At 32.7% G+C, this 27,192-nt stretch overlaps 3 protein-coding genes across 10 annotated transcripts; 2 read left to right on the top strand and 1 right to left on the bottom strand.

Annotated features, from left to right (window-relative positions):
* Window positions 1–1,070: 1,070 nt before the first annotated feature.
* LOC8274128 (serine/threonine-protein kinase MPS1) lies at window positions 1,071–7,204 on the top strand. 3 transcript variants are annotated; one of them, XM_048370917.1, is made up of 6 exons: window positions 1,071–1,507; window positions 2,296–2,718; window positions 2,934–3,982; window positions 4,910–5,110; window positions 5,606–5,755; window positions 6,400–7,204. In XM_048370917.1, exons 1-6 carry the CDS (start codon window positions 1,351–1,353, stop codon window positions 6,973–6,975), a joined length of 2,556 nt encoding a protein of 851 aa, XP_048226874.1. In that variant the 5' UTR covers window positions 1,071–1,350; the 3' UTR covers window positions 6,976–7,204. The 3 variants fall into 3 exon arrangements, with proteins under 3 accessions (XP_048226874.1, XP_015571607.1, XP_002513815.1); XM_015716121.2 differs by having other exon boundaries at window positions 1,072–1,507; window positions 5,594–5,755; XM_002513769.3 differs by having other exon boundaries at window positions 1,073–1,507; window positions 3,003–3,982; window positions 5,594–5,755.
* Window positions 7,205–7,869: 665 nt separating this feature from the next.
* On the bottom strand, window positions 7,870–12,721 carry LOC8274129 (histone-lysine N-methyltransferase ASHR1). 4 transcript variants are annotated; one of them, XM_002513770.4, is made up of 15 exons: window positions 12,586–12,719; window positions 12,369–12,498; window positions 12,150–12,295; window positions 11,894–12,028; window positions 11,766–11,820; window positions 11,514–11,632; window positions 11,014–11,102; window positions 10,857–10,938; window positions 10,281–10,385; window positions 9,750–9,840; window positions 9,556–9,675; window positions 9,269–9,375; window positions 9,055–9,124; window positions 8,640–8,703; window positions 7,870–8,366 (listed from the first exon to the last, which is right to left on the bottom strand). In XM_002513770.4, exons 2-15 carry the CDS (start codon window positions 12,466–12,468, stop codon window positions 8,201–8,203), a joined length of 1,449 nt encoding a protein of 482 aa, XP_002513816.1. In that variant the 5' UTR covers window positions 12,469–12,498; window positions 12,586–12,719; the 3' UTR covers window positions 7,870–8,200. The 4 variants fall into 4 exon arrangements, 3 of the variants coding, with proteins under 3 accessions (XP_002513816.1, XP_048226875.1, XP_015571533.1); XM_048370918.1 differs by lacking the exon at window positions 10,281–10,385 and having other exon boundaries at window positions 12,586–12,720; XM_015716047.3 differs by lacking the exon at window positions 12,586–12,719 and having other exon boundaries at window positions 12,137–12,295.
* A 1,083-nt stretch (window positions 12,722–13,804) lies between these two features.
* On the top strand, window positions 13,805–19,903 carry LOC8274130 (biotin--protein ligase 2). 3 transcript variants are annotated; one of them, XM_015716048.3, is made up of 9 exons: window positions 13,814–14,271; window positions 14,341–14,402; window positions 14,481–14,629; window positions 14,985–15,105; window positions 15,249–15,404; window positions 15,848–15,893; window positions 16,620–16,686; window positions 17,339–17,415; window positions 19,505–19,903. In XM_015716048.3, exons 1-9 carry the CDS (start codon window positions 13,907–13,909, stop codon window positions 19,545–19,547), a joined length of 1,086 nt encoding a protein of 361 aa, XP_015571534.2. In that variant the 5' UTR covers window positions 13,814–13,906; the 3' UTR covers window positions 19,548–19,903. The 3 variants fall into 3 exon arrangements, with proteins under 3 accessions (XP_015571535.1, XP_015571536.1, XP_015571534.2); XM_015716049.3 differs by lacking the exons at window positions 17,339–17,415; window positions 19,505–19,903 and adding an exon at window positions 17,226–17,332 and having other exon boundaries at window positions 13,805–14,271; XM_015716050.3 differs by lacking the exons at window positions 17,339–17,415; window positions 19,505–19,903 and adding an exon at window positions 17,231–17,332 and having other exon boundaries at window positions 13,806–14,271.
* The last annotated feature ends 7,289 nt before the right edge of the window (window positions 19,904–27,192 follow it).

Below are 27,192 nucleotides of genomic sequence, written 5' to 3'. Positions count from 1 at the left end.
CTTTAACATACAAAATTAATTACCAAGAGTTGCAGAGAACAAACAAAAGGACTTGTCTCTGTAGGGCCTCGATTCATCAAGAGGTTCAGAAAAGCTCAACACCTACCTCTAAGACTTGACTGCCAAACCAATTATTATTACTTCAATCAGTGTGTCGCAATGATAATTATCTTATCTACACTTTAATTTCCCCTTCCTCGAGGAAGTTGGACAAAACACAGAAAGAAAAAAGAACAGTCATACTGCTCCTCCATGTCCAAATGATCACGTGTATTTTAATGGGCTGGAAATGATGCAAACTTCATTACTCGGACGGATTCATTTCTTCCAAGGGCTTGACCCGGTTACTTTAGAAATGGTCGCCTATTCGTATTGCTTATGGGATCCGATTTAGGTGAAGAAAGACGCCCGGATGTTCAAGGCTTGAATACAGGTCCGGCCTAATCCTAGCCCATTAATATATATATATATATATATATATATATATATATATATATATATATATTTTAAATGAGTAACTCGCAGCTGTTGGAACACTAACCAGCTCACATTTAAACTTTTCATAAATAATTATATATTCAAAAATAAAATTAACTTAACTATCTTTATAAAAAATATCATGAAAAAGTAATATAATTAAAGAAAATAAACTCGATAGTGTAGTAAAAATATAAAAGTTAGTATTTACTATTTGAATGTACTCTATTTATTATATTTTATATTTTCATACTTATTTATTATATTTATGTGTAAACAAGTAAGTGTTGTTATTATAATCATTATTTTTATTATTTTTCTACTACTATTATTAGTGTTGTTATTATCATTTATATAACATTATGTATATAATTTATTTAAAATAATAATAAACCCATTTCTATTAAATATAAAATTAATAATTATATTAGTTTGAATGTATAATTTAAAGAAAACACAACAATTATACCAAAGATTAATAACAATTTATCAGCTATAATCCATCATAGACTGTTTACCCAGACGGGCCTTTTCAGTAGATAGATACGGGTCCAAGGATATCCAACCAAATCTGCCCATGTTCTAAAAATTGGCCCATTACATTAATGAATGAGCAAACAGCAAGAGCGCCAACAAGCCATTTCAAATCTCATCTGTGTCCTTTTGGCAGCGACCAGCGCCGAGAACTGACTTACTGAACTACTTGCTGGTCACCAGCGACTATGATAGCTGATTCGTCTTCAGTGGTCTGGTCTCTCTAATTCTCTCCGTCAACATTGCCTGAACCCTAATCTTTCACTGATCGAATCATTTTTCGCTAGTCCACCCGAAATTGTCCTACTCCGGTACGAGAAATGCCGTTGAGATCTAGCCATGGACAGGGAGGCTAACCTTCCGAAGAATAATATTGCACGTCCGATCCTCAACTCTGACTCGACGTCGTCTTCTTCATCTTCTTTCTCTTCCTCCTCCTCCCCGCCGGAATTTCTCCGGCATGTTCAGGCCGCCTTCAAGCGCCACCGCGCCCTAGGTGCCCTCTTTGTCTCTCTACAAATGTTATGAAAGCATGTGATTGTTTTAGTTATGTGCTTTCTTTACAATTGTGAAAAATTAGGGCTGTAATTTTATAAGTTTGAAATTGGGTGTTTTTGGCCTTCGTAGTGATAAATTTAGGTTGAATATGTGCTTTTTTTGATGCATTTGCTTTCAGAGCTTTATTACGTTCTTTTAACCGAATTTGTCTTATGTTTTAAATTTTATCAATTTTAGTCTACATAATAATAACACTCATAACAATTTCATCCAACTCAGTGAGTTAGGAATATATATATAATATAAAAACGAAATTACTACCTGGATTCCCTTCCAAAAACTAATAACAACGAATTGTATTTTCTTAATGTCTTTTTTCTTTATGAAATTGATCACATACTAGGAAAAATTGATGTACTTTTTTTTCCAAAAAAAAAAAGAAAAGGTAAAGCAAGACTTAGCATTACAACTAAGTAAAACTTATATTCTGTTTTCTCAATTGATATAGTTGTATAGAGCTTATACATGCATTTTTTGCTTTTCCTTGTAACTTGGATAAGTCTGTTCCCAATATTATAGTTTAGGCTAATATTTAACAGGAAAGAACTAAAATAATGTGAAAAGTTCAGGAAATTTTATCACTAAGCTTTTTCTTTTTCCTTTTCACATGATATAGATAATTCAAGGAAACACCTTATCTGAAACAGGGAAGAATACAAGTATCACTATTTGCTATTGAATTAAAAAGAATTGTCAATCCCTGAATGCCTGGTATGCTTGTTTTAGGTACCATGCAGACAAATAGTCTAATGCCTAGGCGGATATTGGTTCCGCAACGTGATACATCTCAAACTAGCGCAGCTTCTTCTGATGTTTATCCCAAGAAGTTTCATGATGTCATCAATCCATCAAGTCAGGTTCAATCTAGAAAAGATTCAAGTTCAACTATTATGCACACCAAGAATCCAGTAATTGCTGTTGTTCGGGAAACTCCAGAAGATGCATCAATTACTCCTCCTCCTATCTCAGCCACCACCATCACTAAGACCTTTGGAGAAAGTTTTAACGTCCAGAGAGATCAATCTAAATCAGCTATTGAATGCAAAGAGAACAATCCAATCCCAGCGTCCTTTTCACATGTAGAGTCTCAACATGTTGACAGCAAGAGAAAGGTCCAATTCTCAATAGCAAACAATGCTACTTCCCAGGGTAATATATTATACAGATCCCTAATTTTTAAAAATTTGTTTTGTTTAGACTTTTCTTGAAAGAAAAGAAAATTTTAGTAAAAAAAAATGATAAGAACTTCAATGTGATTTGCATGTAAAGTTTCTCATTGTTGTTGATGGGAAAGCATTCTTGACTTTGTCACTATGCTCCTCTATATATGTATATACATGTTTTCCTTCTCTTACAACATGCAGGGGCCGATCATCAAATGGCCACTGGATTGGAGAACTTATCTTCTTATATGAGTTCACTTGCATTGACAGAAATGGAATGGGACGCAAGCAATCCAGTTGAGGCATTAAATGTTATCAATGAGGAATCAAAGCATCGGAATTTTCAGAACGTGGATTCTGATGTTTGTTTGAGGTCTGATGGTGCAGGATCTTTATTGGCAAAAAGAACAATGGCAGTTCAGGACCAACTGCACCAATTACGAAACTTTTTAAGCCAACCTGTTACTCAATCTTCAGTTATTGGCACATCATGTGCCACCACAACATCTGTCCATTCTACTTCAGCACCCATACTAAACTCAACAACCTACTGCTCTTGTTCACATCCAGAAGGTGGAACTCATGCGGCAGTAGAACCAGCGGTTGAGCCACTGGGAGATTTAAATGCAAGTTCTCAGCATGCAAGTCAAAAAAATATGGAGCAGCTGTCTAATCCTTCACTGAGGGACACAAGTGGGATGCTAATTGACCAGACATCTATTGCGGCCCAACCTTCTACATCCGTTATAAATGCTCAAATTAAGGAACATCCTGTGCCTAGAGAAAATGAAGGCCGTCTGGCTAAGGGAACTGACATTCCCAAGAATCCTTCTTATGTTTGTGAAAAGCCAACTAAAGAGCGAGTATCAGCAGATGATGTTACTGATGTACAGCCTCAGGATCCATCATCCAAAAACCCACCTTCAGATGTAAAGTTGGAGTCTTCTAAACCAGAAAAACAAGAAAAGGTTACAGGTGGTAAAGGTGCTTCAGTGCCTCGTAAAAAGAATTATGATCCTGACTTGTTCTTTAAAGTTAATGGAAAGCTCTATCAAAGGCTTGGTAAGATAGGCAGCGGAGGAAGCAGTGAGGTCCACAAAGTCATTTCTTCTGACTGTACAATCTATGCACTCAAGAAAATCAAGCTCAAGGGTCGTGACTATGCAACTGCATATGGTTTTTGTCAGGAGATCTTGTACCTCAACAAATTGAAGGGAAAGAACAACATTATACAGTTGATAGACTATGAGGTAATCAACTGCAACTAAAACTTTTTCTATGTCCATCAGCATTGAATTTATAGCAATCATGATGGCATGTCTATAATATTCCCATGTCACTTCTCTTATTATGCTTTCATAGAAACATGGAATATTGTGCTACTTGAATGACTAGGCTAAGAAGAGGATAACAACTGAAAATACCTAGATATAATGATAAAATCAAGTTAAATTGCATAACTCTAATATCTATGGGCACTGAAGCTTTTGATGTCAAGATGGCCTAATTCAATATTTGATATTTTAGTCTGAACTTTTTCCTTTTAGATGAATGTACGAGAACCAAGGTAACTTTAACTTTTGAACATTTCTCAATCTTGTAATAAAAGAATAGCAGCTATGGCAGACTTTGGGAAGAACATGTATTATACTTCTTTTGAAGCTAATCTGAAAACCAATATTTTTCTTGGGATATACGATTTTTCCTTAGAGTGATGGAGACCTCTTGTTTATGATGTTGTAATCTCTAAATTCAGAAGTCTTTTGCAGATTGGTTATCACACCGATTTTCATTTTTTTCGAGAAAAGAAACAAATGCTAAGTTTTGCAAATAAAAATAGATTTGATATCTCAAGAATTAAGATGAAGGTACTTTAACACATTTTCAACAGTCAAGATGTGTTATCTCAGTATTAATCATTATATATTGCTTGCTCTATTTCTTTATGCATATAAGGACATTCTCCAAAGTGGTGCTAACGTTAGTTCTACAAGAATACTCCTGTTGCAAACTATCTCATGTGTGGAAAGGACTTACTGTCCTTCTTGGTTGTATGGGGAAAGTGTAATTTGTGAGAATCTCTTAATTCAAAGACTTAAGGATTTTTCTATAGGTTTTTATTTTTAAATCTATTTCTCTGGTTTTGGTGTATGTCTAATCATCTTCACTGGTATTAGGTGACAGACAAAAGTTTGCTCCGTGAAGTGATGAATGAATCCATGAGTAATAAGGATGGGAGAGTTAAGGATGATGGTTACATATACATGGTCCTTGAATATGGGGAAATTGATTTGGCTCATATGCTGTCGCAGAAATGGAAGGAAATGGATAGCGCCTATCAGACCATAGACGAGAATTGGCTCAGATTTTACTGGCAGGTCCTTGACTGCATTCACCTTGTCTAGTAGTTGCTGAATACATTTGCAGTGAAGTTCTACTTTACTATTTCATTCTGGTTAAAGCTTATCCAATCATTTGATGATTGTAGTTAGTACTTATTAACATATGTGCTGGTCCTATTTCTATGAAATCAATTTGAATCTTGAAAGGTTGTGCCATTCTTTTCTTTCTCAGGGACACTGGTCGTGCTGGTTGAACTTTTGAGCCTATGAGTTAATCAGTTCTTATTGATTTGACCTAGATTGCTTGCATAATTTCATTTACTAATATGTTTTCCTCATTAATTTTCCTCATCATCTAGGTATTTCAACCTGTAGAAAGAGAATTTGACCATGACATTGTCTTTAATATAACACCATCTTCAAATGAATCTATGAACATAATGAATTTCAATGTTGATCAATTTTTTTCACTGCTCAGGAAATGAAAGATTGACATTATTTAGTTAAAATATTTTGTAGCAAATACTTCAGGCTGTCAACACCATACATGAGGAACGCATAGTGCACTCTGACCTGAAGCCAGCTAATTTTCTTCTTGTCAAAGGTTCTCTGAAGTTGATTGATTTTGGTATCGCTAAAGCCATAATGAGTGATACAACCAACATCCAAAGGGATTCACAGGTAATGTTCACTTGTGGCCTTCTTCTCTCAACTTATTATTGAATTCATTTAGAAGTATGATTAGATTGGGATTTAGAATGGGTTTAGTTTGTTGTCGTGGGTTTAGTTTGTTGTCCTCTCTGGTGACTTGCCAGATCCTGCTATTAGAAAATATTGCCTCTTTCTTCGCATGACACTTCTTTTTGAGGTGGGGGTTCTTACTTGGATATTTAAGAACCACCAGTTATTTATATTTTCAAATTGCCAAAGGCTGCTATATTCAGTAACTGAGCATCGTATATTTCAGTCTTTAGAAAGTAATCAATCTACTCTATGTGTGTGCATGTGCTTTTCTTCTTCTTTTGTTTTTTTGATCCATAAATATTTTTTGGTAAATCTGTGCTGTTTTCAAAGGTTACTTGCATATATTATACTTCTTCATCATGAATTATGACTAGTCATATTTCTTAAGAATCTGAATTCATTAAAAATTAGCAGACATGATGTTGATCTCCTACAGTTTTCTAAAAATCTTATTTTTGTTAATTGATGCTGGTGTTGAATATTGATGAAAAGCAATTTTGTTACTTTCTGTGAGTTATACCATATTTCTAAGATACTTTAGCCACAGGGTTTGGTTAACAGTTAAATTTCTACTACTGCAGGTGGGTACACTAAGTTACATGTCTCCTGAGGCTTTCATGTGCAATGAGTGTGATGCAAATGGAAACACCATAAAGTGTGGTCGGCCATCAGACATTTGGTCGCTTGGCTGCATACTTTACCAAATGGTATACGGGAGAACCCCTTTTGCTGAGTACAAGACTTTCTGGGCAAAGTTCAAAGTTATAACAGATCCAAACCATGAAATAACTTATGAATCAGTTCCCAACCCATGGCTTCTTGATCTTATGAAAAAATGTCTAGCCTGGGATCGCAGTGAAAGATGGAGAATTCCTCAACTTCTCCAACACCCTTTTCTCGTTCCTCCAATCCCTACCCAACTATCCATTCCTAAAGAGGAAGACTGTAAGCTGCTTCAACTTGTTGCTGAAGCTTGTGCTGATAATCAGGAAGCTTCTAAGCTCTGGTATGACATACGACAACTACTTAAGGATCCAATTGCATCTCTAACATCTCAGTCATTAACATCACAAAACCAGCAGTGTAAGTTGTTGTCCCAAATGTCTATGCTTTGCTTTCAACTGAGGGAATGTCTGTCAAAGTTGGAGAGGGAATAGAAAAGATTATTCAACTGTAAAAATATGTCGAGTCCTTGGAGGGATTATCAGAAAATTATGCGTAATCCTTCTATTCCAGTTGTTTGTAATATGTAATCGTCCATCCATGTTGCACGTTATTGTGTCTGAGTAAGAGGAGTTGCATTATGCTCAGCTCCTAATGTATAACTTACAAAGCGGAAACTCATTTATGGAAGATAACGTGGTACATACTACATTTTCTGCTCAAGTGGAATAGTACCCGTGTGTTTGCATAAATTTTTGCAATTCACATTTTGCACATTAGATACACCTTTTGCTGCTTCCTTTCTTTCTTTTTTTTTTTTGTTTTTTTTTCTTTTTTTGGGTTTAATTAGCTGCCTTCGAAAAGTGGGCATGAAATAAATCCAGAATCTCTTAGAAGGGCCTGAACTGACCTAATGTATTTGATTAAATTTCTTACAATTCTTCGTCATTTTACATTAACGATTCAAGTCCTAAAGTCTTCTTTCTTCTTTTTGAAAATTGACTTACTAATACTATTCCGTCAACAATCAAAATCTTACATTAAAATAAAGTGACTGTAAAACTATTTATGTAATGAATTATTACATTTATTATTGTTATTCTAATCGAAATTATAACACCTATAGTTACTGAATTTAAAGCCAATCATCCTCAGAGAATAGAACGAGCGGCCGCATAAGGCCTTGGCTATCTCTACACACCTGAGAGAGATACATTGAGCCAGCATCCTGCTAATTGCTAAATGATACGTTAGATGACCTTTTTCTTCTGTTTTCTTTTTCTTTTAACTATTGTTCAACTAAATATTTTGCTATTAGTAGACAAATGGGTTGTTCACAAGGAAATAAGGTAGATGTTTCAGACTTTGATATTTATTGGAAAAGGAAGTTCGACTATAATTCTGCTGAATTCATTTGTATTGAAATTCTCTAACATCCATCGTGAGTGCCAATATACGACAAATAGTCTCTTGTAAAGTGGAAGACCAACTACGGATCTGCTGACTAATAAATTGAGACAAGAAATTTCCAGCAGAAGTATAGTGTGCACCCAGTAGAAAAGCAGAGAAAACCTGCAGGATAGCACGGCGGGACAAGTAAATCGAAGTGGAGAAGACTTCCGTTGCAAGGTCATTTCCCCTGCTGCAGAGGTATGCCTTACTACAGATGTTAGTACTAACAATAGCAGATGTCTGTATTTCAAATGATTACAGGAACTGCTACTCGCCATCATTAGATGCACGAAGGTAAGAGACCTCAGCACGTGCTTCCTCCAACTTCATCATGAGCTCCTTCATGAAGGGCGTTTTTGTCCCATGTGTAATTCGAAGTACATCCAGTGCCTTGGTCAGTGATTTGATAGCGGCCTCTGTGTCCCCAAGTAACCTGTAACATCAACAATATCACTTTAACTTTCTGTGAAAAAATCGTGAAAATGGACTCTCAGAGGTATTGTCAGTATACTTCTCTAAGGAGCCTGATCTTTCTTGATCATTAAATGCCCTCTTTTTGACATATTACCCATCTAAAAGTCTTTCAACTGGTGCCACTGCCAGTTTAAGAAATTTGCATGCTTCAAGAGATGACTCAGATCTTTAATCTAAAGAAGATCCCAAAATAAAATTTATAACTAACTCCATTAGGATGGAAAAACCCTACCACTCAAGTTTTCCACAGCTAAAATACTGCAAACCAAGCAAAGGATGAAATTCTGGATATACTCCTGCATTAAAACAGAAAGTTGAATTCAGGATTCAGTAGCAGTAGAATGTCAACCGTGCAACTCAAAAGTTCAAGGACACATTATCTCGTTGTTCCATTGCATGCAAAAGTACCAAGAGAGAATTTTGATTTTGAAGCAATATACAGAGGTTGTTAGCAATCGTGTGATGGATATATAGGAAAGTTTTGTTAGCATTTCAACTTTATCTGTTAAAGCTTAATTTTTGAAGGCCCCTAGGAATATTTACTCTTAAAAGCCTAATATTTCAGTGTGTTATTAAAGGCATGGGAACAATCAAAGAAGCGTGTTTATACATCTTCTATTCAGAAGTATAGTTGAAGCAAGGCATACTTTGATACACGGGAATGGTCAATTTGCAATATGACAAAGCTTCTCCCCAGTCTTCCAGCTCCATCAACATCTGAAAAGCCAATTGATTCGGATAATCACATGCATATGTAAATGTTTGCTTTATATTTCTAAGAACAATGAGCAACATATGACTAAAACTTAACTGCAAGTATGAGAGAATTGTTAACTAAGATAAAGGCAGTCACAGTTCAACCTTTAGCAGCTTTTCTCGAGTTTGCATCAAGCTAGTTGAAAAGGGATGGCATAATTTCCTTTGGAGTTTCTCAATCAACTTATATATAGAAACGGCTTCCTGCAGATCTAAGCCCAGTTAAGGAACGAATTTTTATATTTTTTAATTGAAGAAAGATGCTGTTCCAACATGACTTGGGTTTATCAAAATGAGGAACATTAAAATTATGGGGAAGAAAGAAACGAACCTCTGTGATCAAATGGCCAAAGAGACTAATGGTTCTCAACACAAACAACAGTAAAGGATACTTCCAGATGATATAGACTTGGAAGCCTTGTCTGACGTCGCTTTTATTTCAGCTGCCGACTTTTTTACCTCTTCCTTGCTCCTAAGAAGGCCACACTGTTGGCATATAAATCCTCTGTCATCTGCATATTCAAATACAAAATTGAAAAGGCTGCAGGGACCATCTGATTCACCTGAGTACAACCCAATCACATACCAGAATCACGAAGCAAGAAACCATTGCATCTATTATCTTTGCATCTGTAACCCTCCAGAATTGCACTCTCCTGAATATCATCTAGTAGACCCTTCAATAGGCCATAAGCTTTATTAACAACCAAAAAGGGGCAAAGAGTGTGCAAGTACATGCACACATCGCACTTATATATGGGTGCATATAGAGATTAGAAACCCTTCTCGTTAAGCTTCTATTCACATTTAATTTAAATAAATGGGTTTTTTTAAAAATAAGAAAATAAAAAATAAAAAATTCATATTGAGCACATAAAACTTAACTGAATTTGATATACTCTTTGCTCACACTATTTACCTTTTCTATTTGCAAGATCATAACAAGCTAAATTATCTTTTTGTTCTTAAAGTTGCACTTTTTATTACTATGGTAATAAAAAGATATGAGCAGTTTCCTCACAAAGCTTAAATTTCTGATATAACACTAACATGGAACAATATAAAAGGACAAAGAAAACAAAAGAAAGACTCTTATTAAAATTCAACAAGAAAATACCATTTTAATGCAGCGCGGACATGTGCAAGTAAAAAAGTATTGTTGTTTTAGAGCTTTTTGCCGCGTCATAGTGCTTCCAGCAGTTTCAATATAACTTATCAACACCTTACATAGAAGAACCAAAGAACTACATTTAGAAATGACATGAAGTTAAAAATTTCAAAAAAACAGTGGATTTTAATCCATTATTGCAACACAAAAAAAAGTATTGAAAGAAAACATCATATTAAAGGTAAGTAATTTAGATGCTCCAACTTAATATAGGGCCATCTAGCCCACTACAAAACTTTTCAATGTTTATTCAGGTAAGAAGACAGTTTACCCACCTTGACCCACAAACTTTGGTTCTAAGTTCATGTCAAGTTTTATTATTTTCAGACATTCAAAGTCTTCAACATCCTAAGTTATGATATCATCATTTAATGCATAAATATCTTGAGATAATGATGCATTGTATTTTGTGAATAACACATAGAAGATACCCAATTGTCAAATGAGAGGGTTAAATCTGATTAGCCGGTAAACAATGAAATCTGCACTTCTTAGCTATGAACATTAGAGATAAATATGTCTTACCTCAGAACCTTTAGGTATATGTTGCACGGTGTGCACCACAGCCAACCTTCCATCAAACACTAAAACAGCATTGGGCAAGCAGCTGCAGCATCAAAACCATTGAGCACAAAAAGAAGAAGAGAAATAACCAAATACAACATTCAACAGAGGTAGTCACCTGTGGTTAATAATGGAAACAACCGGATACAGTCCTGTGCCAAGGGGTCTCAATTCGCTATCACAAATAGTATGGGCATTGCAAGCAAGCTGCATTTGATTGTTGAGATCAGACTTCAGAACTAAGCATCACAACAATTTATTGGAATATAAATCCAGTTAGACAACAGTTTCATCCTGTATTTGCTAATGATGTATCCAATTCAAATGCATAAAATTGTATCAAGTGTCCATCAAGTTAAAAGCATAAAGAAAGACATATTTAGAATATTCCAGCAGAATGTGCAATTTCTCCCTCCGTTTTGCCCAAGACAAACTCAAGACGGACTATCAAACTACTAAAATGAAGCCTTCATATAAAAAACTTAAAGCTATCTCAAGTATCTTACATCTACAGAAATAAAAATAGAAAGCGAAACGGAGTACTTAAAAAGAAAACTAAAGGTGCTCTATTTGTAAGTACAAGAACAGAAAAAAGATAAAATAAAATAACTTGGAGACCTTGGAAAAGTTCTCTGCAATCTCTTTTATGTTAACATCAGGCCACCGAAGAATCAAGTTGACAAGGTTGGCCATCTGTGCATATAGCACCAGTTGCTTCTCATCAATGTCTTTCATATCTTCACAAAATAGAAGGTCAAACAAAACAAAGCAAAGCAAATTGAGGAACTGCAATTCTATCAAAATCGAAATTGCATCATCAAGCACAAGCAAACCAAATCAAACAAAACATGCAAGTTTTATAATACATACGAGCCACCAATGCCTCCACCAAATCATAATTGTCTGTGGCAGTAGAAGAAATAATCTGCATTCAAACATATCGATCAAGCAATTGAAAACTCAATAGTGAAAAGGACAGAATTAATAAAACTAATTACCTTCTCACTTTGCAATTTTCTTCGAATTAAGAGTCTGACCATCAAACGTATAGAAGGTGTAACATACTTGCGCCTATCCTTGTCAAGCTTTGATAGAGCCTCACACTCAATTCGATGCAGCTTCCACTCCAACTTCTGAACATGATTATATACAAATATCATCAGAAGATAAAGCGACTAAGCCTAATCGTTTTGCATACTACATTATGAACTATAATCTAAAATTGAAAGGCAGAGTTGTACATAAAACCCGCACCTGGCAACTGCTGCCGCAGTACCAAGCAACTTGACAAGCAGAGCATTTCTTGACATTACTGGAACTGAAACATCGATCACATCGTGACTCAGTTGCTGAGTTGTTCGGTACACAAACGTAAGGCTCTTGACTTATTATTACTTCTCCTGCGCATAATTATTTCTTTTTAGTTAATTCATTCATTTTTCTTCAAACCGAGCGATTTGAATTGTGATATACCTGGATTGAAGTCCTTGGTGGTGACGAGACTCCGTCCTTTCTCTGTAACATTAGCAACACGTAAACCCCAATTTTGAAGAGCGGCCTGTAACTCCTCCATGAGCTGCCTCCAGAATGTTCAAAATTTTCTCTGTTATAAAGCAGCAGCAAAAGTTAGAAGTTTCCTACAACTAGAGGAACTGTATAAATACCACGTGGATAAAAATAAACAATTTACGGCGTTAAAGCTGCCTGTGACAATAAAGTCTCCAAGCAGCGCTGTCACAGTATCTCGTATTGGTTTCTCCGTAGCTAAATAGTACTATTACCGGCCCAGAAAATGATGCGGCGCACGTTGTACTTTTTCATTGTTGACATGATTGCCCTTGTCTTTTTTTTTTTTTTACAAAAAGGTGATTAGTGGTTACTAGGGGATTACGATTCACTTAATTGTTTGTATTAATAAAAAAATACCTCAGTTTATTTTTGAATTCCAAATAAAAACCAAACTGATCATAAGACAAATTGTCGGTTCTGTTAATAAGAAAATCACCCGATTTATGATCATTCTTTTGATTATTACAAATATAAAACGGAATAAAGATAATCAAATAATCGATAGTTTAGAACTTATTATTTAATTAATAATTTAATATATATATATTTTAAATAACTAACAAGCTTGGTTAATTTAATAAGTTCAATGTTTTTATAATCAAAATTAAATTAAAAACACAGAAAAAAAGAAAAATTAGACAATTTGATTTAATTAATTAATTTTTTAATATGATTTAAAGAGAATTTAGTCTGACTAAATTTTTTACTCGCCTCTAGTACTTCGCTAATCAAGAGGTGGAATCTTCAGAAAATATACTCTAAGGATAAACTATATGTATTTTAATTAAGGAATAAGTATCATGATTTGTTTCTTATAAATATAGAGTATTAAGAGTTTTGAAAATGCCTTTGTTGAAGCTATTCAATACCTATGAATATTTTGTTCTAGTATTATAATTTCTAAAGAAAAAATATATAATAGTATAATTTTTTATTTAATTTTATATAATATTTTATAATTTTAGAAATTGAGACACTCCGATCTTATCCAAATAATATGGATTATATATTAGAAAAATATAAATTATTGATTTGATGATGATTGTCCATTAATAAAATGTTTATAGGAAATATGTACAAATTTTCATCAATATAATTATTTTTATAAATTATGATTAATTTTAGATATTATACGAAATTTTAGAAATTCAACTAATCCAAGTTAGATGGATCATATTAGAAAAAAATAGATAGAGTAAATGAATTTAGATATAAGTTTTTAGGAATTTTCTAAATTTTAAAGACCAAAAGAGTACAATTTGCAAGAACTTTCATCAACTCATAAATGATAAACTGAGAATTAATTTTTCAAGGTACAGGCCTACCTTTTTAGCCAAAAGAATAATAAGGAATAAGGGTAATTTAGTGAACGCATAAGATGGTGGAGCGCGAATTGTGCTGCCTAACAGTTAAAAGGAAGAAGAAAAAGAAATTCAGTCTCCATGCTACTACTTCATAATTGCCTACGTTTTATTACTTGTGTACCGTCTGGCTCTCTAGGCAGCCAGCCGCACTCTCCTCTCTATCGATCATTAGCATCAATGGATAATTCAATTTGTACGCTATTATTATCAGGAAAATCCACAGCAGAGAATGAAATCGCTCAATCTCTGAAGCAAAATGGCAGCTCTATAAAACTCCCTGACAACACCCGAGTATCTTTACTCTTGGAATCAGAGATTTCCGAGCCGGAAAAAGAAGCTTCTTTCGATCGTCAACTTTTCTTTAACAACCTTTCAACTAATCAATTCGGTCGGTTACTTATTTGGTCTCCGCGCTTAACTTCCACGCACGATGTCGTCTCACAGTAAGCCAAGCAATCTCCAAATGATATTATTCTTTTGCACCTGTATGATTCTTTTTTGTTGTTTTGCAGCAATTTCTCCGAGCTTCCAATTGGTACTGTTTGTGTTGCTGATATTCAGTCTAAAGGAAGAGGTTTGTAATTACTTTTGCCATTAATGTTTAATTTTTGTGATATTTGTTCATGGCTATTGATTAAATTACATTGCTTAGGTCGCTCGAAGAACGTGTGGGAATCTCCAAAGGGATGCCTATTGTTTTCTTTCAGTGTTCAGATGGAGGACGGCCGTGTTGTGCCTTTGTTGCAATATGTAGTTTCTCTAGCAGTTACTGAGGCAATAAAAGATATTTGTCACAAAAAAGTAAGTACTCTTTCAATTATGAGTTGCCATGAAGCGACGTTGTTCTTCTTATTAATCTGACTTTATTATTATGCATTATTGAGATTTTAAAAGATAATGGTAGTTTTGTAATCTCTTGTTTTTAAAATTTGATTGGAATATACCTTGCTGTGGTTCATGATATTTCTAAGATGTATTAGGATCGAGCCTAAGATGTAAATCGGAGCAGAAGTTCATATTATCTGCTTATGATTGGGGAAAAAGAAAGAAGACTAAAACTTCACTTTGGATGAATTGGCCTATTGGTGGTGTGTGTGATAAATTTTCTTTTGATTGTATTAACATTCTCACTTGGGTTCAATATCATCTATTTCAGGGCTTACCATTTCTAGATGTTAAAATAAAATGGCCAAATGACCTTTACTTAAATGGCCTAAAAGTTGGCGGCATCCTATGCACTTCAACGTATAAATCAAAGAAGTTCAATGTCAGTGCTGGTAAATTGACTATAATTTCTGTTGTTCTTAGTAGCCTAACTCCGCAAATGTTTTTTTTCTGTTGCCATTATATAATTCATACTTTACACAAGAGGCAGAGTTCTAGATTCTCGTGCCTGCTAATACATTATCCCTCCTTGCAGGTATAGGTTTGAACGTTGATAATGAGAAACCAACAACATGCTTGAATGCAGTACAAAGAGAATTGTCTCCTGCTGCTTCACAATTAAGAAGAGAAGAAATTCTCACTGCATTCTTTAACAAATTTGAAAGTCTCTATGATCTTTTCTTAAATCAAGGTAAGTCTACGCTTTGATTTGTTGCAAAGTTATTTCAACTGAGAAAGCACTATTTAATACCAATTAAATTCAAAGTTGTTATCCTGCAAAGTTTTATTTAGTTAATGCTTTTGAGATTTCTTTTCATGGTGAATGGTATTGTAATGACCTTTTTACCCCTAATAATCATCCCATAATATAAAATCTCAAACAGAAACCACTTGAATCCTATATTATTCCAATCAGACATCATAGAATTTGTATTGTTGGCATCTCACACAGCCTCACTTTAAATTTATAAGTTGTCAATCCTATAATTACTTGAAAATTACTAAAAAAAAAAGTTTTCCCATGGTTGCATAAAAATATCTGAAATTTGCAACTCCTTTCACTTAATAATATGATTCATTTCAAACTATAAACCCTATCTATCATAATGCCTTGTCTTATTGCATATCATCCAGGATTCCAATCTCTTGAGGAGCTGTATTACAGAACATGGCTACACAGGTGAGATGTTCATTTTTTTTATTTATTTCATTAGCATACATTCATACCCATCAATGCCTTAAGAGAGTTTCTCATCTCATCGTTGTCTCTTCTGAAATGTTGTGTCCATGCATCTTGATGAGCATGAAGATCCCAATGGAAGGGTTTTTGTGGATTACATCATGTCTAGTAATGCAGCAGCCATTTAGTGTATTAAAACTTCATAGTATATTTTATAACCTTTTGCAGATGTATCACTGAACTAACCTAGAAACAAATTTACTGAACCTTGAAAACCTTCTAGAAGCTGAATGGCTTAGTATCATTTACGTGTTTCGCCTGTATAGGTGTTAAGTTGTGCTTGTTATTTTGTGCCTATTATTATGTACACTTGTAACTGATTCACTTCTGATGAAAAATTCCTCATTAGACTAGATGAGTATCCAATATTCCCAACATAGATGTGGCAGACTAACATGTTTATATTGTACAATTGTGGCATACATGTTGGAAAATGCTTACCTAGTCTCATGGCCTTTTTTTTTTTCTTTTTCCTTCAATCTATTTTGGCTAGGATGTTGCTAAAGATGCAAGTTGTGTTGTCAGAAGACCATTATATTTTCTATCTTAAAGACACACGTATCTTATTCACGTAATCCAACTGCATTCTTCAACATAATTGTCTAGATGAAAAATTATCATCTTTTGTTAACATGGTTGTGATTCTGGTTTAATATGTCTGTGTAGTGGGCAGAGAGTCATCGTACAAGAAAACAGTGGGGATCAAATGGTGGAGAATGTGGTTACTATTCAGGTATGACTAATTACATGGATTTTAGGCCCATTTCTATCATGCAAATTTGAATATGCATGCACATGCACACCAAGTTGTCTATTAACTTTGTTGCTATTGGATGCAAAATGTTTTATTTTCTATTAATTGGGGATGTCATGCAAGATTGCCTGTCTCTGTCTTAAGAAAATTGTCCGGGCAAAGAATTAATTGTGCATAGGAACATTCTTCATTGGCATTTAAGCTGTACAAATGCTACCTTGCACGACTAGCTCTAGCCAGCTTCTTTATTTTTGTTTTTATTTTAATTTTCAGGGGAAAAATTTCTGCAGAAGAATTTATAGTTTTCTGTCAAAACTAATAAAAGCAGTTAAACTTTGTCCATTTTAGTTTAGCATTCCTATTAATCCTTTGAAAAGAAAATTAAATAAACGCCTTTAGTCAGTTCTTTTTATACCTTTGTTTTTTTCAACCAAACCATCTCTTTTATACATGGAAATAATTCTGTCATTAATTTGGAAAAAATACAGTTTATGTGGTTGATTAATATTTGCTGCCAGTTCAGGCGCCATTACATGTCATGTGGATGGGATGCTAAATAAATGGGGATATCATGCTACTGGTGCTGCAACTTGAAATTAGGTTCTTTTTTTTTTTTTTTTTTTTTTTGCAGGGATTGACATCCTCAGGATATTTGCTAGCTATTGGTGAAGACAATGTGATGTGTGAACTTCATCCTGATGGCAATAGGTAGAGTATTTCTTTCTCAATGGAGATATGAATTCTTTAATGTTTAAAGTAAATAATTTCCAATTCAATAAGTGTGTGGTTTTTTATGCTGACCCATGCATAAGTGTAATATCAAGTAAAATCTAGCACATATGCTGTGCTTGGAAGTTTTCTACATTCCGCTTAGAGTCCACATTAAATACTGAGGGTGAATGTGACAAACAAAAAGGTCCATGTACAGAGAAGGTTGACATGTCAATTATCATTTTCCCCTTAGAAACATAAAGGGTTGTATGAATTCCTCAAGTTTAGGTTATGCAGGAACAACTTGGACCACCAAGTTAGGGTAAAGGCTCTCATCATAGTAACTGCTGCCACATAAAAGTCATTCTACTATACTCCTTCAGTTGGATTTCAAAATATTCCGCGCGCTTCTACCTGGGCTGTTGGATCTCTTAGGAGCTTAGGAACCATTTGGTTGAAGGTCAGGAATAGGAATGAGAATGATTTTCTTTTTTGTGTTGTTTGGTTCAATATGAAATGTGAATCGAATTCCATTTATCATTAACATTGCTAACAAATGCTTAATTATTGGAAAAAATAGTAATAATTTAGTTTGTTATTATTGTATGTAACAAATTTATAAAAATAATATAAATATAAATGACAAGTTATTATTTCACTTATATGACTATTTATAATTGCTTTGACTTGATTCTAATGGAAATGAAAGTTCATTTTCCTAAGGGAGAGGGGAGAATAAGTGGTTCCTATTGATGGGGGAATTCCATTCCGGTTCTGGAGTGATTTTTAACAAAGCAAATATTAATAACAGGAATTACTGATTCTCATATTCTCATTACTGTCAAATGGTTTAACTCTAAAGCATACCTCTGGTTTTTTGTAAGTACCTTGAGAAACTTCTCAAAGGTCTGCATTGCTCAGCAAGTTGCACCACAGAAAGGACCTCTATTGGTGGCCTGACCAAGTTTACAATTTCTGTACTTGTATTATTTTGAATAGATTTGCTATCCTTAGATTCTCAATTAACTTCCACAGTTCTAAACATCATTGATCTCATCATTCTCCACAAGTATTTGGGGAGAAAAAACTCAGGCTAACATTTCTCTAGGCAAGTTAGAGAGTCCTTATAGTACTTCTAGGAACTCGTGAATGTTCCTTCTCATTTTTTGAAAAATTTACTGCTAGCTTTCTCATCATTGGTAAGACCTTGAGTTCTTTTTTTTCTCCTCCTTTTTTTCCACAAACAGATCGGTGATTTAAAACATCACTGATTCTTTTTTCAGAAAAGAAAATTTCTGGTATCATGCTTTCATTGGAAAAAATTGCAGGGGTATGTGCTTTAGAGGCCTGTCCCATGAGTTTTCTGAGTTTTAGCATTTTCATTTCCCTAAGATCCCAATAGAAAAGAGAAAAAAGGGGGTTGAGAAAGGATTCTAAAGCTTTTTCCTTTATGGTATATATCTTCCAAACTGCATTTTTAGGGTGCATACCAGTTTGTGGTCAAACTTTCCTCCCTAGTTAAGGCCATTAAGTTTGCTTTCGCAATATTTAATACTTATCCCCAAGTGTTTTACTAGTTTAGGTCGCCTTTTGAGAGTGCATAAATCTGGCGACTCTTCCAGAATTTCTCCTCTAAATAATTTTTTTTTTTTCTTTCATGTAATCATTTGGAATAACCATTGAGTCTATTGTGTCTTGTCTTGGCTATATGTGGGAAAGTTATTCATTTATCTCTGCTATCTTCCTTTTTTCCTTTTTCTACTGTTTTGTAATGGCTCCAAATGCAACAATCAGTCACATAATTTTATTTAATACAGAAGTCTTTAGTCCTGCCACTTGGTGATCAATAGTGGTATAAGCTTAGGAAAGCCATTGGCAATTTCTTGCAGCTTTTCAAATTTTATTGTTCTGCAACTAAATAACTGGAAGCAACATGCTGCCACTTGTTTCTGCATCCTTCACTTCTAATGTTCTCTTAATTGTAAAATACATTTTTAATTCAGAAATTATTTTCATATAATTTTACAATTGGATGTTTTGCTTCTAGATGGCCCTATCCTGATTCTTGTTTCTCATGTGGCTACAGTTTTGACTTCTTCAAAGGACTAGTCAGAAGGAAACTGGAATGAAGATTCCTCAGCACCTTCAACTGAAGGCAGCATCAACTCTCCTGTGGGAACATGTGCAGAACGGGGGATGTTTTATGGACATCAGATTTTGCTTTTTGTTCTAAGACTTATTAATTTAACCCAAAATTTTTGTTTTATTTTGAGGTAGATTCTTAAATTGAGACCCTATAACACTTCTTCTTTGCCTCTTTTTTAGCACATACCTTTGCTTCATTAATCAAGTTAGATTTTGTAAAATATGACCACTGTACCACATATTGTACTGTTGCAAAACTTATATCACATTTATTTAGTTGATTTTCCAGTATGTAGATCTTGAGTCAAGATCTATCAATTAATCTAATCATTTGTTGAAATTTTGGTCTCGTCTATGCCAGCTATGAAACGGTACAAGATAAGCATTTCTATAATTGATTCGGTGCAATGGCTATATCATTGTTTGTTTGTTCAAGGGACAATTTTTGAAAGATATGCTTACTTTAATAGGGGTGGCTGGACGAATTGACCCTATTATGACCCAGTTGTCAAAATAGCATTGTTTAAGGGATTGTCATTGTTGTATTACCTTTTATTACTATTGATTGATTAAAACATGCAGGGTAGAGATTCTTTTTCGAAGGCCGATGATTCTGAAAGATATCTTGACTATGGGGCACCTAAATCACTGGTATGTTATATAATTGTGGGGCTTGTGTTCCTTTTCCTTTCATTTCACTCTCTTTGCACATGTTTATACCGTGAGTATGTTTTGTGTTAGTATGGAAAAGAAAAGGACCCCTAGCCTCTTACACTGATTGGCAGAAATGAAGCTAACGGAAAGTAAATAAAGATTTTAGAAGGTATTATTAAGTGTTTTTTAAATTATATTCTCGACTCAACGATTAGGTGGGATGAGATTTGAAAGGTTTTAAAGGTTTTTAATATTTTTCAAAAAGATTTGTCTTCTACTTGATACTTTCGTTCTTGTTACAAGAGTTGGTAGTTTCAAAATTTTATACAACTCTCCAAATATTTTAGAAAATGGCTATTCAAACATGCTATTAAGCACTAGCTTCTACTTAGAAATATTGGTTTTAACTTTGATACGTATTATTGGAGTGGCAATGACCCATTGTAAAGGCTCCAACTTTGCAGACATTGTCTCCATCATAATTTTGGAATTTTACATATTGAGATTTAGTCTTCCTCAAAAGGCTGCAAAAACAAGAAGAGAGAAAATTTCATTACGTTCTATTGATTTGTCATTTTATTAAAGCTTTTAGGTTCTATTTCCAAGTTTAGGGCCCCCGCCCCCGCCACCCCCCCCCCCCCCCCCCCCCCCCCCCACCAGTAAACCAAACACGTAACCTTGCAGCTTTTGTCTTGCACGTACCCTTGTCTGTTTGCCTACACGTACGTTAGGGATAGCGTACTTTTTTCATTGTTGGTCTGAGTAAAATACGAATGCAAATGTTCTTTGCAACTTTTAGAGGCTGTATAAAAATGTTTGATTATTGTTTGTAGCTATGATGGTATGAGACAACTGAATCCTGGATTAGATTCAACAAGAAAAGAAATATGTCGGTTTTTAGCCCTTACTCTGTCCAACTTAATCAAGTAATTGACGGTGATAGTATACTACCCTTCTTGCTCGTGTAGCTGTAGTTTTGGTATATTCCTCTTCAGTAAAGAGGATTAAATAGGTGGATTGGTAAAAGAAAAGAAAAAAAAAAGATTTTTTGATCTAAAAACTTTGTTTAGCTGCCTCGTCTAAATCTCCTGCAGTCTTCTGCTCTAGCAGATTTGATAATCTTGTTTGAAAACCTTGTTGGGTGATATATTTTAATTTGCAAGGGGAAATGTAGGGAAAAAAAACTCATTCTTATTGTAATGCCATACAAATATAGATAAAGGCAATTGAAGAATAAAAGAAAATAGAAATTATCCTGTGAGCCTGCATGAGTATCCATAACGATTTTCATATTCTTGTTCTTCTAAGTTATTTTATTGGTTGGCAATTTTAAAATGCATTTAGGTGGCAAATATTTTAAAGTTTGAACCTCGACAGGTCTGCAAAAACAAACAATATTCCTATACCCTTTAGTGTACTGGTAGAAACAGAGTCCTAAACAGATAGAAATGGGAAAGGATATTATTGGTGATGGAGAAAAAGATGGGGAGGAGGAGGCTCACATTGAGAGAATGTCCATGAAGAGCATCATCTCTCAAAAGGAAATGAAAGAAGAATATTAAGATCAGTCAAAGACATCCTTTGCATAATCACATGGCCAGCAACCCCATGGTGGACCATGGTGGTGGGTGAAAGATACTTGGGATAAGAGGAAACAGATGACAGAAAATGGCATTAGGTGCATGTAGTGGAATACAATAGGAACTGGAGAGAATTCCATTCACATATGCTGGACCTTTTGAATTTCTACAGTTACTTTGGTTGGGTTCTACCTTACAATTTACTTGGTCTAGTGGGGGGATCTTATTTATATATATTTTCTTTGGAAACTTTTTGAATCAAAAAAGAAAAAGTAAAAAAAAAAAAAAAAGACTTTCTTCTCAGTTTATATGTTGAATGATTTCATTGTGTTACTAGATTAAGACATCACTTTTTTTAATTAATTAGCTTAAGTTTTATAATATAATATTCATAAATTAGACATTGAACTATAACAGTAGCTAGTAATACATTGAGCAATGATGAGGGAAGCCATAAAGCCACTAAGCATATATGCTTTTGGCAAAAGAGAAAGATCAAATTTGTTCATAATCTCCTTTTTTAATGTCAAAAGTCGGCAAAACCACTCATCAAAAGAAATTAAATTTTCTTGGCAAGATAAAACAGGTCTCTCTTTCTCTCTCTATCTCCATATCTGTGGAATTTCGTGCTCGCACGCATGCAAAGATTTTCATTAGGTTATAAGGTTAAGAATAATAATTGGGGTTTCGATGAGAGTAGTCAAAAAAGGCACATGCTTACCACTATCTATAATTATAATACCTCACATCATCTTCTCTCTATATTCTTTTCTCTCTCCACCCTCCACCATAATTTTTAGGTTACAATTGGGTTTTCCTTTTGGAGCTATGGATCATATCCATAATGTACTGAGGTATAAATACAATTTTTGTGTAATATAGATATGTTTAAACGTAATATAATGTACTATAATATATTCTACGTTTTATAAGTTAATAATTTAACATTAAAAAATATAGTTAAATAAACTATATTTTTATATACTATTCTGATTAAATGTATTTAAATGTATAAATGCATTTATATAAAATCTATTAACTCGAATAAATGAATGTGTTTACATATAAATCTTTTAACTCAACTAAATAAATGTGTTTAAATATTTATATAATAAGTTCATCATATCAATCTATTTAAATTATAAATAAATCGAGTTAATTCATTTATTTAAATGTTAAATATGTTTATGTAGTACTTTGAATCGAATTTTGTCAAAAACTGTCAGTCCTAAAATAGCACTTGTTGCTTTTTTTAGTTATCTACTCTTATGTATTTAAACATTTTAGTACCATGAGTGTCTAATATTAACACAGAGTTGAGGGTTTATGTAGTGTTCTAGACTACTGGGTAATGGGCACTTGAAAGGTTCTCATAGAGAGAAATATCCGCTCCGAAATGTATATAAAATCAATTTTCCTATAGTTGTTACATTACATGCAAATTGTAAGTGTATTTATTAGTTTATATTAAGACTTACTAATAGTTAACTTACATATTGGACAGGCTATAGGGTACTCAGCCACCATCGATCTTTCTTTTTTTCCTTTCTTATTTTCCATAATATTAATGATGACAGCAATATTTGGTTGCTTGTGAAGAATAATTGAAGCTTCGAGTTGTCTTGGGTAAATTTTTGAATCAATGTGGAGGATATGCACGTTTGTTTGTCTTACTAATTCCTCTTTCTTTTTCCTCTCTTTGCTGCTTTGCATGATTAAAAATGGCTCTATGTTATCATGACTTTTAAGCTAAATCATGTGTTTGACCAATGTGTCAATGTGCATTATGTTGTGGAGCACAATACCTTTGGATCTCGTTTGAAACAATGTCTTTTCAAAATCCACACTTAGACCATAGATTTTTAAATTTTGTAAGCTTGTAACTTTATAAATGTATTTTATTCTTACTTTAATCCTAGAAAATAAAAAATTAATACAATTAAATATAAATATAAATTTTATATATCAAAAATAAATATACATACAAGAATAAAAAATAATATGTCAAAAAAATTTTATAACCCAAAATTTAATATTATAATTAAGAAAATGTGACGAATTAAAAAGCCTATTGCAGGTATGATTTATTATTATACTCTCTAATAAAATAAATTATGCATAATTTAAAAGTTTGGTGAGATGAATTACAATGTAAAACATAAGATTATTTTCCATTTATGGAAAACAATGATTGGTTTGGTCACTTTTGGTACATATAACGTAAAGCAGCATCATCTTATCCTCAATATGTTTCGTAATAGCACTGCTTTTCTTTACTTTCTTCCTCTTTAGATGGAATAACACTGTGTTTAACAACTAATAAATCATCAATTAGTATTAAATTAATCAGTTTTAAAAGTAATATGAAAACAAAAAAAAACAAAAAAACACCGATAAAAACTTATGAAATCTCATTCCAAAAATAAATAACGCTCCCGATTCAATTTGAAATCTATATTCATGATTCCAGCCTGGGGTCCAGCATAAGCATAAGATCAGTCAGAAGGATCAACGGTCGTCAATGAAGAAAGACATTTTGAGCAGCGGTGATGAGGAGTAGGCAAAGGTACAATAGAATAAGCCACAGCAGTGATTACAAGTGCTGACAGTACATAGGCAAAATGCAGGTTATGCGACTGTAGAGGAGGACGGTTATCAGATACGGTGACGAATGACAGCCACGTGTTGTCCTTGACTAATCTGTATTTGGTCAAACTCACTAGTCCTTATTCGGACGTTTATCTAATCCGTGATCCTCTCTGTGCTTTCTGTTCTGTCACTGTTTATTTATTTTATTTTTGTGTTTTGGTTCAAATTTTTCACATTAACCATTTCATTTAGGGTTAATTACTAAAACACCTCCTAAATCTGAACCTTTATACAAACTTAACCAATTCTTTTAAATTTTTTAAAAAATTATCTGTAAATTAAGAATTTTTTTCAATTTTAGCATTTAGCTATAATTCAGCCACTCAAATACTAAATTCGCATGGAACTTGTTAAACTAATATTAATTTTAAACTTTTAAGTTTTTCTTTTTGAAGTTTAATCAAGTCTTTTTTTTTAAAAATTCAATTTATGTTATACATCTAAAATTTTATTTCAATTTTAACAGTTCGTAAAGTTGATATAATAATAATAATTATTATTATTATTAATATTATTATTATTATTATTAGTCTTGGCCACCAATTCACTCATTTTCTTGATTCATAATTCACAAGGGCAAATAATAATAATAATAATAAATGTCAGAATTAGAAAATATTACGCCTAAGAAATTTGATGAGTAAAACCTTACTGACGCATACAAAAATTCAAAACTCATTATTTTATTGTACTGAAATTAAATATTTTGCAGAAAATTATAAAACAATCAAAATAGACGACAATGAAAAGATGATTCTTTTGTCTTCCAAAATTGACAACAAAAGAACTCAGTGTTTCATTACCTTTTATTATTTTTCGTACATAATGATGAGTTTCAATAATAATATAATAGTGAATTTATGAGTTTTCTAATGAGTCAGGTGGCCGAATGTTAAAATTAAATAACAACTAAAGTTAAAAAATCTTAAGAGTTGCCTAAATTTGAAAAAAGTATCTTAAAAGTTGGCCTAACCTGAAATTTTATCTTCTTTTATAATTATTTTAATGAGCCCTAATGCCAATACAATATTTTTATGATGGCCAAATATTAAAATGAATTTTTAATTTAAAAGATAGATTATATTTGAAAAAAAGGTCCCAAATTCAGGATATTTTTTTAAGCCTTTCATTTATTTATTACAGAATTAATCTTCAAATGAGTTTTAAATAGAATTAATTAATTTATTCAAAATAAAAATATTTTTATTGTTTGGTTTAAGAGTGAAATTCAGTTTGATATTTTAATTGGTTTTAAATACTTAGTATACAGTAACTTTTTTGTTTAAAGCTAAAAGAATTAGTAGTATGCTGGTATTTAACAGAGGTAAATGGCAGTTTTTGTTTAAAAGCTAGACAAAAGAGTATCTCAAATATAAAGAAAGAAGGATGAGATAAAATGAATTAGAGTAATAAAAATAGAAGAAGAAAAAAAAGATAAAGAGTATGTAACGAATTTAGTTCAGTTATAATTAAGATTAGTTCCACTAAAATTGTCACATTAGGACGGCAGGAAAAGAAACCTTCTTACAGTGGGACAGAATTTTATAATAAATTTTATTTAAATTGAAAATAACATTTTTAATTTAAAATATTAAAAAGTTCCTTCGTACCAAATATATTAAGATAAAAAAACCTAATCATTATTAATTATTTAGAGAAAGAAAAATGCTTTTAACATAAGATATGTGAACCCCACTTGGCCGATAATTAAACAGGTCCATGCGTGTGTTAATCATTGGAATTAATTAGTAAATTCCACAGCTTATTCTTGATTGGTAAGTTTCAAAGGAAATTTATTTTTTTTCGTAGAAATATTAAATTAAACCGTATTATTCAAAGCTAGAAAAATGGCTGATGCTTTTTTATATAATTTATTTTAAAAAAAAAATATGAAAAATATTTTAATTTGGACATTTAAGGCATGTTTGTTTGGTTGAGCTGATAAATGTAGCTGGTAGTTGGTGGCCGATAGCTGATAAATTAAACCCTTTAATAAAATTTTATTAGCGGTTGTTGTTAGTATGTTAAATTACTATTAAAAATATAATTTATCGTTAAATATATTTTATTATATTATATTATATTTAATAATATAAATTAATAAAAATTACTGATAATAATTAAAAAATTTATAGTTAACTTATTTAGCTTAATTAATTTATATTTATTAAGAATATTTATAAAAATTATTTTAAAAGTAAAAATTTAAATTTAAATTCTACTAATAAATTTTTTAAATTTCAAATACCATAAATTTAAATATTATAATTATTTAATTTTAATAATAATAATTTATTTTAAAATATAAAAATTTAAATATATGAGATCAATTTAAAGTAAGTTTGATAGGAAATCATCATCTTAGCAACCATACACCCTAATAACTAATAAAATTATGATACATATGGAAGGCAAGAAAACACTCTCTAATCAAGATGATTCTAAAACCCAACGATCTCCTCAAGTAAAGTTAGGGAAAACTAGTTCCAACAATGAAATTAGCACTTGAATTCAACTCCAAACGCCACAAACTAAGTATGACTTGATAAGTTAAGGTTCAAACACAAGATTTTGGTTAGAGAACGCCACAAATTAAAAATAGATTGATAAGTTCAAAGTTTATGCAAGGATTTAAGCAAAAACACTCACAAAGAGCAAACAAAGATTATCATTCATCAATTTTTATACAAATGAATTTGGCTTTGATATTTATAGCCAAAACAAGAAAAAGAAACCTAAATGGATG

Source organism: Ricinus communis, chromosome 2, assembly GCF_019578655.1.
Source record: "Ricinus communis isolate WT05 ecotype wild-type chromosome 2, ASM1957865v1, whole genome shotgun sequence".
Taxonomy (NCBI): Eukaryota; Viridiplantae; Streptophyta; class Magnoliopsida; order Malpighiales; family Euphorbiaceae; genus Ricinus; species Ricinus communis.
The sequence above is the reverse complement of the archived record's forward strand: the minus strand, read 5'-3'. Positions and strand labels throughout refer to the sequence as shown.

What these genes read in the sequence shown, in the direction of transcription:
- LOC8274128 (XM_015716121.2), top strand. Translation starts at nt 1,351, where the DNA reads ATGGACAGGGAGGCTAACCTTCCGAAGAATAATATTGCACGTCCGATC. An exon ending in CAAGCGCCACCGCGCCCTAG is followed by an intron (nt 1,508 to 2,295) that starts GTGCCCTCTTTG and finishes TGCTTGTTTTAG; the next exon opens with GTACCATGCAGACAAATAGT. An exon ending in AAACAATGCTACTTCCCAGG is followed by an intron (nt 2,719 to 2,933) that starts GTAATATATTAT and finishes TACAACATGCAG; the next exon opens with GGGCCGATCATCAAATGGCC.
- LOC8274129 (XM_002513770.4), bottom strand. Translation starts at nt 12,468, where the DNA reads ATGGAGGAGTTACAGGCCGCTCTTCAAAATTGGGGTTTACGTGTTGCT. An exon ending in CACCAAGGACTTCAATCCAG is followed by an intron (nt 12,296 to 12,368) that starts GTATATCACAAT and finishes AATTATGCGCAG; the next exon opens with GAGAAGTAATAATAAGTCAA. An exon ending in GTCCGCGCTGCATTAAAATG is followed by an intron (nt 9,841 to 10,280) that starts GTATTTTCTTGT and finishes GGCCTATTGAAG; the next exon opens with GGTCTACTAGATGATATTCA.
- LOC8274130 (XM_015716048.3), top strand. Translation starts at nt 13,907, where the DNA reads ATGCTACTACTTCATAATTGCCTACGTTTTATTACTTGTGTACCGTCT. An exon ending in TGATCTTTTCTTAAATCAAG is followed by an intron (nt 15,405 to 15,847) that starts GTAAGTCTACGC and finishes CATATCATCCAG; the next exon opens with GATTCCAATCTCTTGAGGAG. An exon ending in AGAATGTGGTTACTATTCAG is followed by an intron (nt 16,687 to 17,338) that starts GTATGACTAATT and finishes TTTTTTTTGCAG; the next exon opens with GGATTGACATCCTCAGGATA.